Source organism: Ananas comosus, linkage group 11 (genome assembly GCF_001540865.1).
Source record: "Ananas comosus cultivar F153 linkage group 11, ASM154086v1, whole genome shotgun sequence".
Lineage (NCBI taxonomy): Eukaryota > Viridiplantae > Streptophyta > Magnoliopsida > Poales > Bromeliaceae > Ananas > Ananas comosus.
This window is the reverse complement of record NC_033631.1, coordinates 7,432,819-7,449,839: the sequence shown is the minus strand read 5'-3', so window position 1 is coordinate 7,449,839 and position 17,021 is coordinate 7,432,819. Positions and strand designations below refer to the sequence as shown.

The 17,021-nt window shown below is 36.2% G+C and overlaps 1 protein-coding gene across 1 annotated transcript in view; it reads right to left on the bottom strand.

Moving 5' to 3' along the window:
- LOC109717321 (two pore calcium channel protein 1) overlaps positions 1,371–17,021 on the bottom strand; it is a 104,784-nt gene continuing 89,133 nt past the window's right edge. Inside the window, exons 17-25 of the mRNA XM_020243045.1 lie at positions 16,052–16,220; positions 8,257–8,321; positions 8,023–8,113; positions 6,818–6,904; positions 5,687–5,761; positions 3,347–3,384; positions 3,148–3,251; positions 1,764–1,815; positions 1,371–1,657 (exon numbers count right to left, since the gene is read on the bottom strand). Of these exons, the coding sequence (XP_020098634.1) occupies positions 3,164–3,251; positions 3,347–3,384; positions 5,687–5,761; positions 6,818–6,904; positions 8,023–8,113; positions 8,257–8,321; positions 16,052–16,220 (613 nt within the window). The 3' untranslated portion in view covers positions 1,371–1,657; positions 1,764–1,815; positions 3,148–3,163. The remainder of the gene's footprint in view (positions 1,658–1,763; positions 1,816–3,147; positions 3,252–3,346; positions 3,385–5,686; positions 5,762–6,817; positions 6,905–8,022; positions 8,114–8,256; positions 8,322–16,051; positions 16,221–17,021) is intronic.

Below are 17,021 nucleotides of genomic sequence, written 5' to 3'. Positions count from 1 at the left end.
CCCCCGACACCTCTCCCTCACTCTTCGCTCTCTTTCTCTCTTAACTCTCTGTCTCTCTCTCCCTCCGCACCCCGACNACAAATAAAATTTTCAGAGGGTTATTTTGCCAATTATAAAATTTCAGAGGGTTATTTTCGAAAAAAGTCCTCCCGTGCCGCCATGCAATATCGTACCGCTAATATGGCAACACACAATTCTTTGAAACCAGATAATTTAATTTCGGGATTTTTTGGCAAATGACTCCCTGAAAAAATTTTATTTTAAAATTAGTCCCAACAAATTTATAATTACAAAAATACCCTACCCTTGCCACGCAAGCAAGTTTTAAAATAAAATTTTTTCAATGGGCCATTTGCCAAAAAAACCCTTTAATTTCTTAATTTTAGATAAAAACGCATAAAACTTATCTAAACTATGAACCATTTTGAATTGACTATCCAAACTTTACCGACTGTCTCTAGTGCAAATGGCAAAAGACTTACTAGTTGGTACCCGAGGTCCTAAGTTCCTTTTTTTTTTTTTTTTTTTTGAGAGAGAGAGAGAGAGAGTATGATACCCGCTTCGTTTATTTTATTTAAAAATAAACTTAGCTAGAAATATGAATCAAATAGGATTCAAACTTGGGTCTCAGATACAGACCACCAAGCCCTTTTGCCACTTGTGCTAAGGACGATCGGTCCGAGGTCTTAAGTTTGAATCCTAGTTGATTCACATTTTTAGCTAAGTTTATTTTAAAAAAATAAACGGAGCGGATAGCATACTATCTTTATCTAGAAAAAAAAAAAAAAAAAAAAAAAAAACTATCCAAACTTTCAAAATTTTAATTTTACTATCCAAACTCTCAATTTATTTAATTTGAGCCGGTCAATGACACTTGCATTTCAAATTTTAAGCTAATTTTTTACTTGAATAAATTTATAGCCACAAAAGTTGCATAAAGTATATCAACTAAACCAGTAAAGATAAGCAATGTATTTAAATTTTAAAATTAAAATACCATTAACCGTCACAAATCAAATAAATTAACTGGTCAGGTAGTAAAATTAAAATTTTAAAAGATCTAGTCGATTCAAAATAATTTATAGTTAGAGTAAATGTTGAATGTTTTGACCTAGGTTTTCTCTTGCCAGTTCCATCCAGGTCTATATTATTCATCCAGGTTCACGAGGGTGCGTAAAATGCAAGTTCGGCATTGAGAACGAGCAGTGACAAACTAACAAATTATGAAAAAAAAAAAAAGAGACTAACTCCATTAATATTTAAATATACAATTTAAAAGTGGTTTAAAGGTGAAATTTCTTATACAATTTTATTGTTTATTTGAAATTTATGTAGCCAAAGAAAAAAAAAAAAATCTAACAGACAACATATAGTAAAGAAGCAAAATTTAAACAATCGTTCTTAGGAAGCATCACCTTGAATCAACCAATCCAAGAAAATAAAATTACATTGGTGCATTTGGTCCCATTTTTGGATTACATCCAAGCGTGTACAATTTGTTTCATACCAATTCATCTGCTTGGCACAACTGGCCTACCAAAGGGGCCAACATAAAACACATAATCTTCAAATACAAATAAAGTTTCCGAAAACGGCAAATGAAAGATGTTCCGTGTTACGATTTCATCAGGACTAACCATCAGTTGATTCCAAATTCCTGTTTAATCAATATCACATTTAGAGGACTATTCCAAAACTTGTTTTCCTTCTTGCATCTCAAGATCATACGAATAAAGGCAAACCACAAACGATGAGAAAGTTACCTCCCCTGCGTTTGCTCGGAGTAATTGTCATCCTCTCTGTCAGCAACTGTTCCTGTAGAACAAAATAGTGCAAATGTAGTGATTCGGAAAACATATCACTTTTTTTGGTTGCAACTTGCTAGTAACTGCGGAATTAAAAAGAGATGAAGTTCTGACACAGCTCCAATCGAAAAATGTCTCAGTAACTTGGATGTGATAAAAAGAAATGCAGACTATAAGAATAAATTTTCCCCTCGCACGATGCAGATGCCACGTCGAATATTTCTTTTAATAATTAAATAAATGTTTTTTAATAAAATTATCATTTTGGTTGCCAATAATGTAATACTAAAACAAGACAGGAATCCTCAGAATAATTACAATATTGTTATCATCAACTTACCTATTAGTCATTGCTCAAAATACACTTTTAACTCTTACTCTATACTAAAGTGTGGAAAGGTTCCATCTTCGTAGCACATGATAAATGTCCCTTTATGTCCATGGAGAAGGGAATGTTTGCCACATAATGTGACAATGACTGGGCGCCATGATATGCACCGAGAACAGACTACTACGAGTTAGAATTGTTGAGCAGAAGCCACCATGCCATATAAGCACTGTCCCCTCTCATAACGTGCTTGCTGGATCCCCCGTGTGCAAATACAATTTAAAACAATTTTTTTGAAGAGGCAAACTAGGGTATAAAAATATAATGATATAGAATAACATACTTCTGTCAGCCGTACACCTCTAGATACACCTCTACGTAAGGATGTCGGATTATAACAAGATGAATTAGTGTCACCCTAACCTACTCATAATTATTCGATTCTACGAGAATTTTTATGAAAGCGTTTCATTTGCTTCCCTTCCATGGAAGTTTCATTTTCCCATAATGTATCCTAATTTTTGGTCTAATTCTTCTTCTGATGATCGATTCAACCTCTGATCAAAAAGATAGACCTTGGTTCTATTTCATCTCTTCAACTAGTTTAGTAATAAGCATAACGGCCCTATTGTTCCGATTGTCTGTTTATTTGCAGGCAACATGGGCACAGTTATTCCTTAATGCAGATCAGTATGCATGATATAGTCTACCTTTTCTTTCGTCCACTTTATTAGTAGACAGCGTCACTCCCACAAAATAAACACTATTCTCTTATCACCTCAACAATAACCGTACAAATCCCTTGGCTTGTTTTCTTATCAACTAACACCATCATTACTCCAATAAGCTGGAAAATGTGAGAAAACCAGCATGACCAACAAATTGACGCATTGCCTAGTGATTAATATCAGAGAATGAGCATTAAGAATCAATGATAGGCAAAATCAAACAATGTGTGATTGACTTGGTTTGGGTACAGATTTGAAAGAAAAAAGAAAGATGCAACCTTATTACCATAGAAAGAGAGAAACTATGCTTTACGGCTTTGGGTTTCGCTCAGCTCAGCACTTAACATGTGGTGGAGGAGAATGTCAACATTGCAACTCCTCGTTTTTACACTGCATCACAACATGAAGAGGGGGTAAATTCTTGCACTGCTGAAGACAGGTGTTTAACCATTTCTCAGATAGTCTAAATGATGCAAACTATTTACCCAACATGCCGTGGCCGGTTCTTTCTTTCAGAAGTTTCCTGATACAAGAAACCAAATGCACAGGAAACATGAATAACAATTTATGCAGGATGTGCTAAAGTGATCAACAGAATTTCAAATCTTGTAACATCAATAACTTAGCTAGCGAACAAATAAACACCAACTTCTTTAAAGTTAGCAATTAGAATGCAAAGAACTTCATGCCAATGTAGTAAGAAATAGAGCATTCATTGTCTATTCAAAAATAAATAGAAAGAGGGTAAGACTGAGATTTTTCACAGTAGTGATAATAAACTAGAAGTTTTGGCTGGAACGAACAAGCTGATTCTTCAGAAAACAGAGCACATTGTTCAAGCAGAAAATTTAAGCTACCAATAACTAGTTGCTCATTATTTGTATGCAGAATTGTTAGAGAAGAAAAGTTGCTCTGATAATACAAGAACCTTGATTTGTCAAGATCTCACCTCACTGGTGCGAGGGCTAAGGAAAGTGAGAAGTTAAAAATATCCTTTTTAACATCTTTTTGGTGGAACTTTTTGTTGGTTTTTTTTTTATTTTTTACCTCTTGTTTGGTTCTTATTCTTCCCTTGGAGGTTTTGAGATCTCAAGGAGCTCCACCTTACAATAAGGATACTATTCTTGCAGAATTGAGATAAGGGATGACAAAATTTTATCTTGTAGCGAAATGAATCCATTATCTCCCAACACAAATCTAATCAGTATGCTTTTGGACGATTGATCTAGGAAAACATGGACCCGTGCTTTAAGTCTCCACCCAAACCATTTTTCTTTTTATTTTTCTTTTTTAACTAACATTTGAAGTTTTCTTTACAGTAAGACATGACAACAAATCTTTTTCCTCTTTTGCTGCAGATTTTCTGTAGGAATTTTAAAACTCTAAAAGATTAGAGAAAACAAAGACGTAGAAGAGAGAAAAGTAAGAAAAGCACAAAAGGAAAAAAAGAAGAAAAGAGGATAGCCTGGAAAACAGACTTTGCTTCACATGTTCATAAAATATTACCCTTTAATGGTTGGAACCCCCTAAAACCCCTTGTAGATTTACTATACGACCCCTGGGAATCTCTATTTCAAAGGAAATTTGAGTAGTTTAGATTCTTTACATGATAGTTTTTTCTAGCTGTTAACTTGAATCTAACTTGGTTATCTGTGCAACATGCATCACCCAGAACTCATTTCATATCCACCTTAATATGAAAAGATTCATCAATAAGTCCCTAAAAGGTCAAAAATGAAAAGTATATTTAAACCAGATTTAACTTGCAATATACTCAATTGGCAGTTAATTAATTCATATATTGATATATTCTACATTGAAAATAATGATGCTCATCAATTGTTACTATATATATAAATCAACTTTTCATATGACACAACCGCAGCCATAAATGTTATAAAACAATTACACTACTCAAATATTTCAATATGCCCAACTCCATATATTTTTCAGATGTTACATGTGACTATCTTTTGTAATTGGAGGAAAATGTTTCGAAATGTTTTAGCACCTTCCACTAAGATTCCAGTTATGGTCACAATTAATTAAAGCACTATTGGCTGGCCAATTATTTATTTCTTATTAACATTTATTACCATATATATATATATATATATATATATATTGCAATGCTGTTAGTTTATACGAAAATTTAACGACTGCTAATCGCACATAATCAAACAAAGTATTTATAGCTGCTGTACTTTCTGCTACATCCGACTAAACAAGGTATATGTAATTATAATTGCTGCATATATAATTGCATGCATTTCGAACTACACTGCATTTAATAACTACACCTAACAAAACAACCCCTTAGTATCACCGACCATGTGCATGAAGCACATATAATATTTCTAAAGAAAAGAGCAATCCTTTTACCATATTGGATATGCGTAGTGTTTAAAGGGCATTCCTTTTTTTTTTTTGAATTTCGTCTGTGAATCTTGGATTCTTAATGAATTTTATTATTCAAGTTTCTATTGACATCCTATAATTACAATACAAAAATTTTGACATTCATTAAAAATGATATTTCTTATAGCATCTTTTGGTAATTCTGAACATAGTATTATAATAGCCTTTATGCTTGCAAAAAGATATTTCTTCCAAAATCAATAAATTATTTTAAAAAATATAATTAAATATTTAACTGCAATAATTTCATGCATTGCACGAGTTACTTGCTAGTTTTCTCTATTGCAGAGCAGCCAACAAAAACATTTGAAGTCCCTATGCACAAACATCATGATTAGCAGAACAAAACAGTTTCCTAGCTGGTTTTTATCCATTGAAAGACATGCAAAAGCATAACTTATACAGACCTTGTCTTCTTCATCACCACTGGATTTTTCAAGTTCCATTTCTGTGAAGAAGGCCTCCAGCACAAATGCTACAATCTGAGAAGACAAATGGAAGATGTTAGTTCAGATTATTCGTCAATAACTTCTATGTTAACACTGCAAGATGCAGGAACTCTTCTTATGATAGCAAATTGTAATCATATTATAAAGGTAGGAGTCATATTATAACTAAATAAGTTGAGGCTGTGACTGAATAGGACTGTGATGTACGACAAACCAACGAGAATGAAACAAGTATAAGGAACTTCTTCTTTCAACAATTGATTACAGTATGAGAAGGCTAGAAAAAAGTAGTTTGTGCCTGCTACACTTAATTTAGACTCTAAAAAGTGACATAAGGAATGAGTATGAAACTAGGCAAATGAAAATAGCAACCCCTTTAATAACAACAACAACAACAAGAGGACCTTGTTACATTTATTATATTAATTTCTCTTTAAAGATGCTATGATGTGCTTCTACACATCTGACTTTTCATGGTTAAGATTGGAAAGCGGAATCACAATGGGTCTTTCTTAACTACTAAAGGTAAGAAATGTTTGATGTGGAAAAACATATATCTAAACACTGAAGATCATCTATTGTTTTGCATTACTTACGTAGCATACCACTTTCAAAGTGGACAAGTCATCAATGCTCTTTTTCTCTTTATTATGATTTCAAATAGAAAATAAATACAAAAATGAAGAATGCAGCTATGCAATATTTCCTACATCTACTGAATGAAGTCACCAGTCTGTGTGTTACAGCCTGACAGGTTTAGTAGTAAAAACAAGGATTTTAGGTTGAAAAACAATTAGATAAAAAATCTGCTGTTTTCCTCAAAAAAAAGAATGTTGTATTTAAATCTAAAATCACAGCTGAAAATGTCAGATTAACTGTAAGTAACATATAAAATGCATTAGATATGCCTTTTGCATCTGTTCTAAAAAGCACACGATATTTCCATTCCTTAGACCTGTTGAACAACTGGTTGATCAAAGTTCCTTGCAAGAGAAATAAACAATTAAGAAGAAAACAGGTGACAACTGGAAGGTAGTAAAATTTTCCACATGCTGCATGGAGAAAAAGAGACAATCAATATTTCCTTACCAAATTAAGGAGGAGTAACACTGTTACAAGGTAAAAGCTGATGAAGTACGCAAGGGTCCAAGATGTTCCCGTCAGATCCCTGTAGCTCTGATTTAAAACAACAAAAATGAAGATAATTACAAATTTAGTACTTCCCAGCGGACATATAAATCTACATCAGATAATGTCCTTTTTTTTAATTTAAGAGAAATTTGGATTGATAAGATTGATAAATGATCCAAATTTATAGAATACCAAAATTGCAAGTATGGCGCGGATTACAAGTAACAAAATATCAGACATAAAATGATTCTCTGAATATAGGGAGAGTTCTTAACTCCCACCTTCTATCTACTTGACATCAAATTACAGCACGCATTCAGGAAAGCTGCCAAATGAAAAAAACATTTGACCATTTGATCAATACTCTAGTGAGGTTCTGACGCTCCTAAATAATATCTTATATTAGTCTTGATTGCCCAATCTGGTTAGGAAATCATAGTATTTAGAGATCATAATCAGAGTACACATTTTAGCTACATAATTAATAATATTGACTAATTATAGTATCTAGAGATATCATATTGTATATTTTCTCATAAAAGTACATATTACCCAAACAAGCGTAATTGCATCAGACTATAAGTCAGTAGGATTTATAATGTGACCAAAATTGATGAACGAATAAATAATGTGACCAAAATTGATGAACGAATAACCAATCAGTTTTGAACTCCCCAAGGTTAACAGCTTTATAGAATGTCCGTCCCTTTTACAATCTAGCTACAAGCATCATCAACTTTTCAACAAAATTATTTGAAACGCTTTATCCAATAGCAGTTTTGACCAGTGCCACCAGCACAGCTTTGTGGCACGCCGACCATGTCTACAGATACATGCTGCCCCAAGCTAAACAGCACTTGAGGCAGAGGAATCCGCGGCTGTGCTATTTTTTCCCCACGGATCTCCAATTTGTTACATCTTTTTCTCATAATAAGTTAGAAAGAGGCTTTATTTAATCAAGATAAAAGGAAATCGATGCAGAACAAAGTTATCAGCACAAAGCACTTAAAAATAGAAGAGCCTTGAATAAATACCAAAGAGCTATAACTGCATTTCACACATTTAGCAAGTCAATTAATCATCACAGTCAAGTTCCTCAGTTGGTGAAAAGATTTACGCTTATTTCTCAGAGATAATGAATGAACATTTGAAAGAATTCATACCTGCATCCATATATGCCAATTTCCCATCACTACTAAATTGAACAGAGTAACCATACCATTTGGATAGTCATTGAAATTGAAAAGAACATAGCTAAACAGGTTAAGGAAAATTAACTACAAGGAAAATCTTCTTATTAGCATGGATACAAATTCCTGCATTACTATTTTTATAGTCTGATATGCCTAAATAATCTAAGAAACTTCTTGAATCGGCTAAATAAACAATGAGGATACTCATTATTAAACAGATCAGTTGTTTCCAACTTCGGGTTTCCAGCGTTTACGATTCCACCAAACAGCTGCAAACAATAGCAATTTCACCATAAGACATGCATCAACAATTAATATATCAGTTCTAAAAAAAGAAAAGAAAAGAAGGGAAAACAAGGCAAATGAGTTCACTTTTTCACAGTTTTCATTTCATTAAATATAGAAGCACTAGAAGCACCAAAAAGAATCAATTGATGAAGATGACAGACATTTTGGTTTACAGGAGTTTAGCATCATACACTTGTTTGATGAAAACAAGGCAGAAAATCATGAATAATCACCACATAACATGCTCATTGCTAAAAGGAAGACAGATAGCTCAACAGGCCCTCTAGAAGCTCTGAGAGGTAGATTAGATGTGCAATGGCCTCTCACATAGCGCAAATATAACAGCTTGCTGAACATTGAACAAACATAAGGCTGATCATGCAAAACACAAGGAATGTATAGAATCCCTCCAAGCATGTTCAATACTATAATCGAAGGGAAAGTAGTCTTATAAAATATCGGGAAGCATTAGGTTGGGAGAGAAATTTGTGGGCACTTCATTTATCCCTAGGTTATCCCACCATCAATAAATAATAAAAAAACAAAGGGCATGTTTGGATGTATGAACATCTTCTTTGGCACATCTCGTTTGTTTACTCTGAGGAGTATGCAATAATTGGCGGAGTACAACTATATGTCTACATAGATGTCGACAAAAGGATAATATATTCGGTCTCCAAGTCTTTTTCTCGAAATAAAGTAAATCACCTCACAGGTGGAATAGCATTATCCTAACAAATAAAGGCAGCCGTGTAATGCCCCAATAGTCTCACATCGGATGGGAAAAATGATTCTGATTAGAATCTATGAGGCCTCCACGCTAGTAATAATAACTGGGCTTAAGCATTTTGGGCCGGTGGTTTGGGCCTAACAAGTTTTTATTGCTGGCGAGTCGGGTCATTACAAGCCGACACCTTACAAGAGAGTAAAGGCAAACTCCCAATCACGAAATAACTCCACCAAGTTATCACCAAATAATCTGTGCGGACATCTAAACATGGCCAAAGTGAATTTGCTGTTAGGTTTTACATCAGCAGGATATGTAAATTTAGTGATAACTTCAGTTGTAAAGGAAAATTGTGATGGCTAAGGAATAACCGGCTGTTACGACATATTTAATATCTCATGCTATATGAGGATACTATATATTACGACATGTTTAGAGTAAGATTATATGATATGAGATATCTAGTTATATTGTTATTATATTAGGTATTGTTACTATATTAGATTCATCTCTTGTACTATATAACATCATCAATAGAACCCATGAGGGCATGCTCTTTTACCCTTCTTTCATGGTATCAGAGCGGGAACCCTAATTTGGGAATATTGATCCATAGCCACCATCTAGGACAAATCTCACCTTCTTCCATAGGTGTCTTTTTTTTTGGTGTTCTATCTCCCATTATCCTTGAACTTTTATCTCCCCGGTACTGCTACAGTACCGCACTACAATATTGCTACAGTACTGCTGCTACAGTATCAATGCTACAGAATTTTGCTACAGTAATTTCAGCCTCTTGGAGTTTCTTCTTATCTCGTTGGTGCTGCTTGCTGGTATCGCCTGATTGATCTCAAGTACCGCCGGTTCTTCCCGGGTTCAACTCTGACTACTTTTCCTCTTTCCTCTGGATCTGTGATTACTTGGTCTATTTTTCAGATTTGTCTCTCTCGTGGTGGATCTTTTTTTTTCTCTTGATGGTAACATGTCTTTCTCTTCAAATCTGCCAGTGGTTAACATCAAAACTCTCATACCACTTGAATTTGTGGATTCCACATATCTGGTGTGGAAACAAATTTTTCTTAATGTTTTGGAGAGTTTTGGTGTTACATCGCATGTGGACGGTACTGGTACTATACTGCCTCAAACTATTGAAACTTCTGATAAGGAAACAAGTGTAAATCAGGAATATCAAAATTGGAAAGAGAAAGACACCACTATACTCTCAAGGATTAATGCTACCCTTTCTCTTAGCATATTACAGATGGTCGTTTCTAGTTCTCCTGAAACTACATATAATGCTTGGAAAACTATTGAAGCATATTTTCTTGATAAAACTGCTTCCACAACTCTCTCTAAAGTCCGAATTGCGAAGCAACAAGAAAGGTTCAATGAAGATGAGCGATTACATGCAAAAGATTAAATCAATTGGTGATGCTCTACAGGCGATCGGTGAATCTGAATAAGATCATAACTTGGTCGTGACAGTTCTTCTCGGGTTACCGGAAGCATATAGGGGTTTTGTCAGTGCCCTTAATACACATCGACATAAGCCTACTTTTGAACAACTTTGTCCACTTCTAATGCAAGAGGAAACTGAAGTTCAACGTCGTACTAGTTTGACGACATCACCAGCCACTCCCACTATCGATGGCGAAGCTCTTTATGCAAATCGTGGATGCGGAAGTCGTGGAGGTCGTGGAGGTAGATATCGCGATGGTCGGGGACAAACCCAATCGAAGTGAAACTCCCCTTTCCTTCGAAAGGTAGAAGCTAAAATCCGGCTCGAAGAGCTTGCCCCACCCATGAGTAAATATTTCATAGTAGCCTCATTAGACCGTACATCTCTCTTGGTATATCCGGATAATAGGTAGGAACATAAACTGAAACATTCTGGAGCTACAAAGATACCGACTATATCACGAGGAGAACGCAAACCTGCACTTCATTTCTGGCTAGCTAGCTATAACGGGTCGACAATCCCCAAAATCCTAGGTTTCTCTCCTGGAGAGAAAGGGCAGACCCAGACCTGGCAGGAGCAACTGGATGGCTTGGCTTGCTTGCTTGTTTAGCTTGTCCCCTCTTTTGAATGTGTACAGTTCGAGCAAGCAAATGGCTAGCAGGAGTGGAAATCTTGTTTTAATCATGTTCCACTATAGTGGAATGAAATGAAAAGCCGTATCTTGCATCTTCCATTCGTCCTTCTTTCCACTCACCTACTAATGAACATAGGCTGGGGTGGATTACGCGGTAGATTCAATTCATATCCTGGTCGTGGATCTCCTGGAGCCTATTCGCATTCTCAACCTAATAATTCTGAACCCTATACTCCGACCTATCAACCTTACATTCCGAAATCTGGCACACAATGTCAGATCTGCAGCAAGTTTAATCATTCGGCTCTTCAGTGCAGACAACGCTTCAATCATTCCTTTGTTGCAGATGATCTTCCTCAAACCTTTGCTGCTATGAACCTTCATGAACCTGGGGAGGAAGTGTGGTATCCTGACACCGGAGCATCTAATCATATGACTGCAACTTCTGGTATTCCCTCAACCTCTAAACCTTATAAAGGGCATGAAAAAATTCTTGTTGGTAATGAAAATTTACTTGATATTACTTAGACAGGTGAAACCCAGTTACATTCCTCCTCTAAATCCTTTGCTCTTAAAATTGTTCTTGTTGTTCCTTCTATTAAGAAAAATTTGCTTTCCCTACGCCAGTTCTGTCATAATAATAATTCCCATTTTGAGTTTGACTCTTCTGGTTTTTCTGTGAAGGACAAGGAAACCGAGACGGAGCTCCTTCGCTGCCCTAGTTCGGGAACATCACTCTATCCACTCTCTTCTAAAGTTGCAAGCGTCGAAAATAAGCAACAGCTAGCACTGGTTGCATCTAGGGTTGATAGTGATATTTGGCATAGACGGTTAGGTCACCCTAGTTTTTCTATTCTTTCTACATTCCTTAAAAATAATAAAATTGTCTCAGATTCTATTTTAAAATTATCTGTTTGCAATACTTGTAATATGGGAAAACATGTCAAACTTTCGTTTAATGATTCAGAATCTCAGTCCGCTTTTCCCTTTCATATTGTTCATTCGAATATATGACAATCACCTATTCCCTCACTCTCTGGCTACAAGTATTATGTTATTTTTATTGATGATTACTCTCGATTCTCTTGGCTTTATCTTTTAAAATCTAAACACGAAGTTTTTGACAAATTTTTGGAGTTTAAAAGATGGTTGAAAACATATTCCATAGCTCGATAAAAATTTTCCAGTCCGACAATGGCACTGCATTTGTAAATGAAAAGTTTTCTACTCTTTGTTCACAAAATGGCATTATTCACAAATTTTCTTGTCCTTATACTCCTCAACAAAATGATCTTGCTAAGAGGAAGCATAGGCATTTATCTAACATTGTTAGAAGCCTACTTTTTCAAGCTTGTTTACCTCGGTTCTGGGCTGAAGACCATTCAAACTGTCGTTTTCCTTGTGAATAGAATTCCATCTCTCACTGTTTTAAAAAGACGATCGCCATATGACATTTTGCATGGTTGTGCTTCTCCTGACTTGCAACTTGTTAGAGTTTTTGGATGTTTATGTTATCCCGATGTACAGGACATTGCAGCTCACAAGCTCGCTCCCCGGTTACTTCCTTGTGTCTTCTTGGGTCTTTCTGACAAACATAAAGGATTTCACTGTCTATATCCAAGCACCAGTAAAGTCTTTATTTCTCGCCATGTTACGTTTGTTGAACATGTTTTTCCTCACTCTTGTCTGTCTAAATTTTCTTCTTCCTCCTCGTCCTCATTTTCCAACTTGCAAATGTTTCAAAGTTTTCTCTCTAATCCGCCTTTACTGGGTGAAAGTCCTGCCACTCTTGATGCGATTTCTGGCTTCTACTTCACACGTCCTCCTGATATTGGTTCGCACACATCAGTTTCACCGTCTGAGGACTTATCAATATTTCCTTCTAGCTTGCATTCTGATGCTCCACAGATTGGTCCTGAGAATGTTGCCACTGTTGTTGGTCCATCTGAACTCCGGGTCTATACCAGGCGACACGCCAGCTGGCATGCTGCTCCTTCTCCATCTGCTACTGATGTGCCACCTACCTCCTCTGATAATCCACCTCCTCAGCCTGCTACTGTCTCATCTCCTTCATCTTCTGTGGCTCCGCTGCCTGCCCATACCAATTCTATGCTCACTCGCTCTATGACTAAGGATTCCACAGGGTCTACTTTCTTACTCGCTTCTGCCCACTCTACTCTTCCTACTGAGCCTACTTTTCATGACGCTTTTCAGGATGCAGGTTGGCGTGCTGTCATGGCTGAGGAATTTGATGCCTTACTGACTAATGCTACTTGGGATCTTGTTCCTCCTCCTTCTTCCGTTAATCTCATTAGATGTAAATAGGTATACAAGGTAAAGCAGAAGGCGGATGCTTCTCTTGAGCGTCTCAAGGCTCGACTTGTTGCTCAGGGTTACAAACAACAACGAGGTGTTGATTTCGATGAGACTTTTTCTCTTGTTGTCAAGGCGACCACTATTCGTACTGTTCTCTCCGTGGCTTTATCCTCTGATTGGTCTCTTCGACAACTTGATGTGAAGAATGCGTTTCTTCATGGAACTCTTTCTGAAGAGGTTTATATGGCACAACCACCAGGTTTTGTGGACCCCTCTCTTCCTCATCACGTTTGTCGTCTCCGCAAGGCAATCTATTGTCTTAAGCAGGCCCCTCGGGCTTGGTTTCAGCAGTTCACTTCATTTATTTCTGAACTTGGTTTTGTCGGCAGTACCGCGGATCCCTCGATGTTTGTTTCCCATTCCTCTTCTGACACTCTCGTTCTTCTTTTATACGTTGATGATATTGTTATCACTGGCAACTCCTCTCTTTTGGAGGCTCTCATTGTCACCCTACAACGTGAATTTGCTATGAAGGATCTCGGGCCGCTCCATTATTTCTTGGGCATTGAGGTTACTCCGTCTTCTTCTGGTCTTCATCTGACTCAACACAAATATGCGCATCAACTACTTCAACGCCATGGCTTTCTTGATTGTAAGCCTGTCTCTAGTCCTCTTTCTCCGGCCTCTCGCCTCTCGTCTCATGAGGGACGTCTTCTTGACGATCCTTATGTCTATCGTCAGCTTGTTGGTGCTCTCCAGTATCTCACCTTCACGAGACCGGATATTTCGTATGCTGTCAACTCTATTGCTCAATATTTGCAGACGCCTCGTGAACCACATATGCAAGCCGTCAAGCGTATTCTACGTTATATTCGAGGGACCCTATCATATGGTCTTCCACTCTCTCGTTGTGTCAATCCTTCTCTTCTGGCGTTTGCCGATGCTGATTGGGCTGGTTGTCCTGCTACACGTCGCTCTACTTTTGGCTATTGCGTCTTTCTCGGGCCCAATCTTATCTCCTGGTCTGCTAAAAAACAGCCCGCCATTTCTCGCTCCAGTTCTGAAGCGAAGTATCGTGCTGTGGCATATACGCTTGCTGAGACAGTTTGGATTCGCCGTTTACTCCATGACCTTGGTGTTTTCTTGCGGCGCTCCATCAGCATCTATTGTGATAATCTCAGCACGACTTATCTTGCGGCTAATCCTGTTCTCCATGCTCGGACGAAGTATATTGAGCTTGACCATCAGTTCCTACGTGAGAAAGTCCAGTCTGGTGATTTGGACTTGGTGCATATCTCTTCTGATAAGCAACTTGCTGATATTTTCACCAAGCCTTTGTCGCCTTCTCGGTTTTCGGTATTGCGGCTCAATCTTCGCATCCGACTACCGGATGCTTAGCTTGCGGGGGGATGTTATGACATATTTAGTATCTCATGCTATATGAGGATACTATATATTACGACATATTTAGAGTAGGATTATATGATATGAGATACCTAGTTATATTGTTACTATATTAGGTATTGTTAGTATATTAGACTCATCTCTTATACTATATAACATCATCAATAGAACCCATGAGGGCGTGCTCATTTACCCTTCTTTCACCGGTAGCCCTATTGCCGAATTTGACAAGAACAATTGTTACCAGGTTATTCTACCAAAATCCAACTTGACAAGAATACTATACTTTTAAATATAGCATAACAAGGGGATAACACCCTGTTGTGCTTAAAACAAACGCACCCTCTAATAATAAAGCTGACATATACGCTAAGAAGACATCATAACAGTCTCAGCATTTGCTACTTTAAATAAAGTCCTAAAAATTTTGCAATATGTGATTTTACCTTCTGCCTAGTTTTCAGAGAACCTATGAAATATGACAGGTTTTGGTATCATGTAGATTAGTTTGAAAAGCTTAAAAACAAGGGCATGATACAACATGATGGTAAGATGTACAAAGAAACTGTGATTATAACTTGTGATACTAAATGACTCTCTAGATAGATCCAACATATTGACAAAAAGCATACATTAAAAAATGTACCCAATTCATTCCATAAAAGGTAAAAGATGCATGAAGAAATAAACTAGTTGCATCTCAATCATATCAGTTATCATTTGTCATCTCAAATCTGGCCATTTTCAAATACTAGAATATGCCCCTATAGTAATATTTGATATCAACATTTATCAAAATAAAAAACTTGCACCCAAATAGGAATAAAAAATATTATACTCTCTACTATTTGATGCACCAAGAACCATCATTACTAATAAATATCAAGCCTTTCAAGCCAATTATCCAGTAAATACTCTCAATATATACTCAGATGTCTATAATATATTTTGAGATAATATTTGATACTAAAAAGAAATAAGCAATTCTGAGGAGAATGCATTAAATAATGTATCTGATATGTATCGAGTTTGATATTGAGCATATTAAATGCTCAAAAGCTGCTTGTTTCAGGAGAACATTCATCAATTGCTCCAACTTAAATTTAGAGTTATCTTAGTAAGAATAAAATCTCTATCGTGATTGCAAATTTGGCGCAAGTAGAAGAAAAACCTGTAAGCCAAGGGAGCAATAAACACAGAGAACACAAAATATAATCCCCAGATATGGCATCAGACTTGGAATTAGTGTCAAGAATGTTGCTACAAAAGCTTTGTAACTTTGAACTTGTAATAAAAGCCTTATCAAGCGCAACATCCTTCCAAGTAAAAGGTAACGAATCCTGTTGAAAAAAAAAAAAGCAAAGATAAATAAAGCAGGCAGCAAAATCAACCATAATAAACTATCTTAAATCACGAAAGATCCCTCGTCACTACCTTCAGCCTAAAAGAAATCACCTTAGTGGCAAAATATTTTATAACTAATTTTTGTTGATCATTCTAATATGTAGTTTAGCAGCACGTACTAAACACATTAAAGGATATAGCATTACAAAAATCCCAAACTATATTACATAATTCTGAAAAGTATAATTCTGAAAAGTATATATTCACATAGACACATACAAGTAATTCTATAGCATTCAGCATGGTTCTGTACATCATCACCACTTACCTGCACTTGCGTGAATAAATTGATTATAATTCATTGTCCATATTTTGATCATTATATTCATTAAATAAAACCAAGATAGATGAAAGTAGTGAAAAATAATTGGCTAAAATATAGAAAACCCCCTTATAAATGCCCGCTTTTTCACTTTCCCTCCTTGACTTTCAAAAACCTACATTTTGCCCCTTAAAATTTCTGAAATGTTTTCAGGAGGGTACGGCGTTACTAGAGAGGGCAAAATGACCTAATTGTCCTTACTTCTTCTAAAAGAAAAAATAATTTTTTTAATGTATTTCTGTCATTTTGAAGGGCATTTTCGGTATAAGATATAAGAAATAGACGGAATAGTGATGTAATCCTGATGGAGGGGAGCTAAATGCAACAACTTGAAATGTTGAGGGGGTAAAACGTAGGCTTTTGAAAGTTAGGGGGGGGGGAGTTTTCTATAATTTAGTCAAAATAATTTGCACAN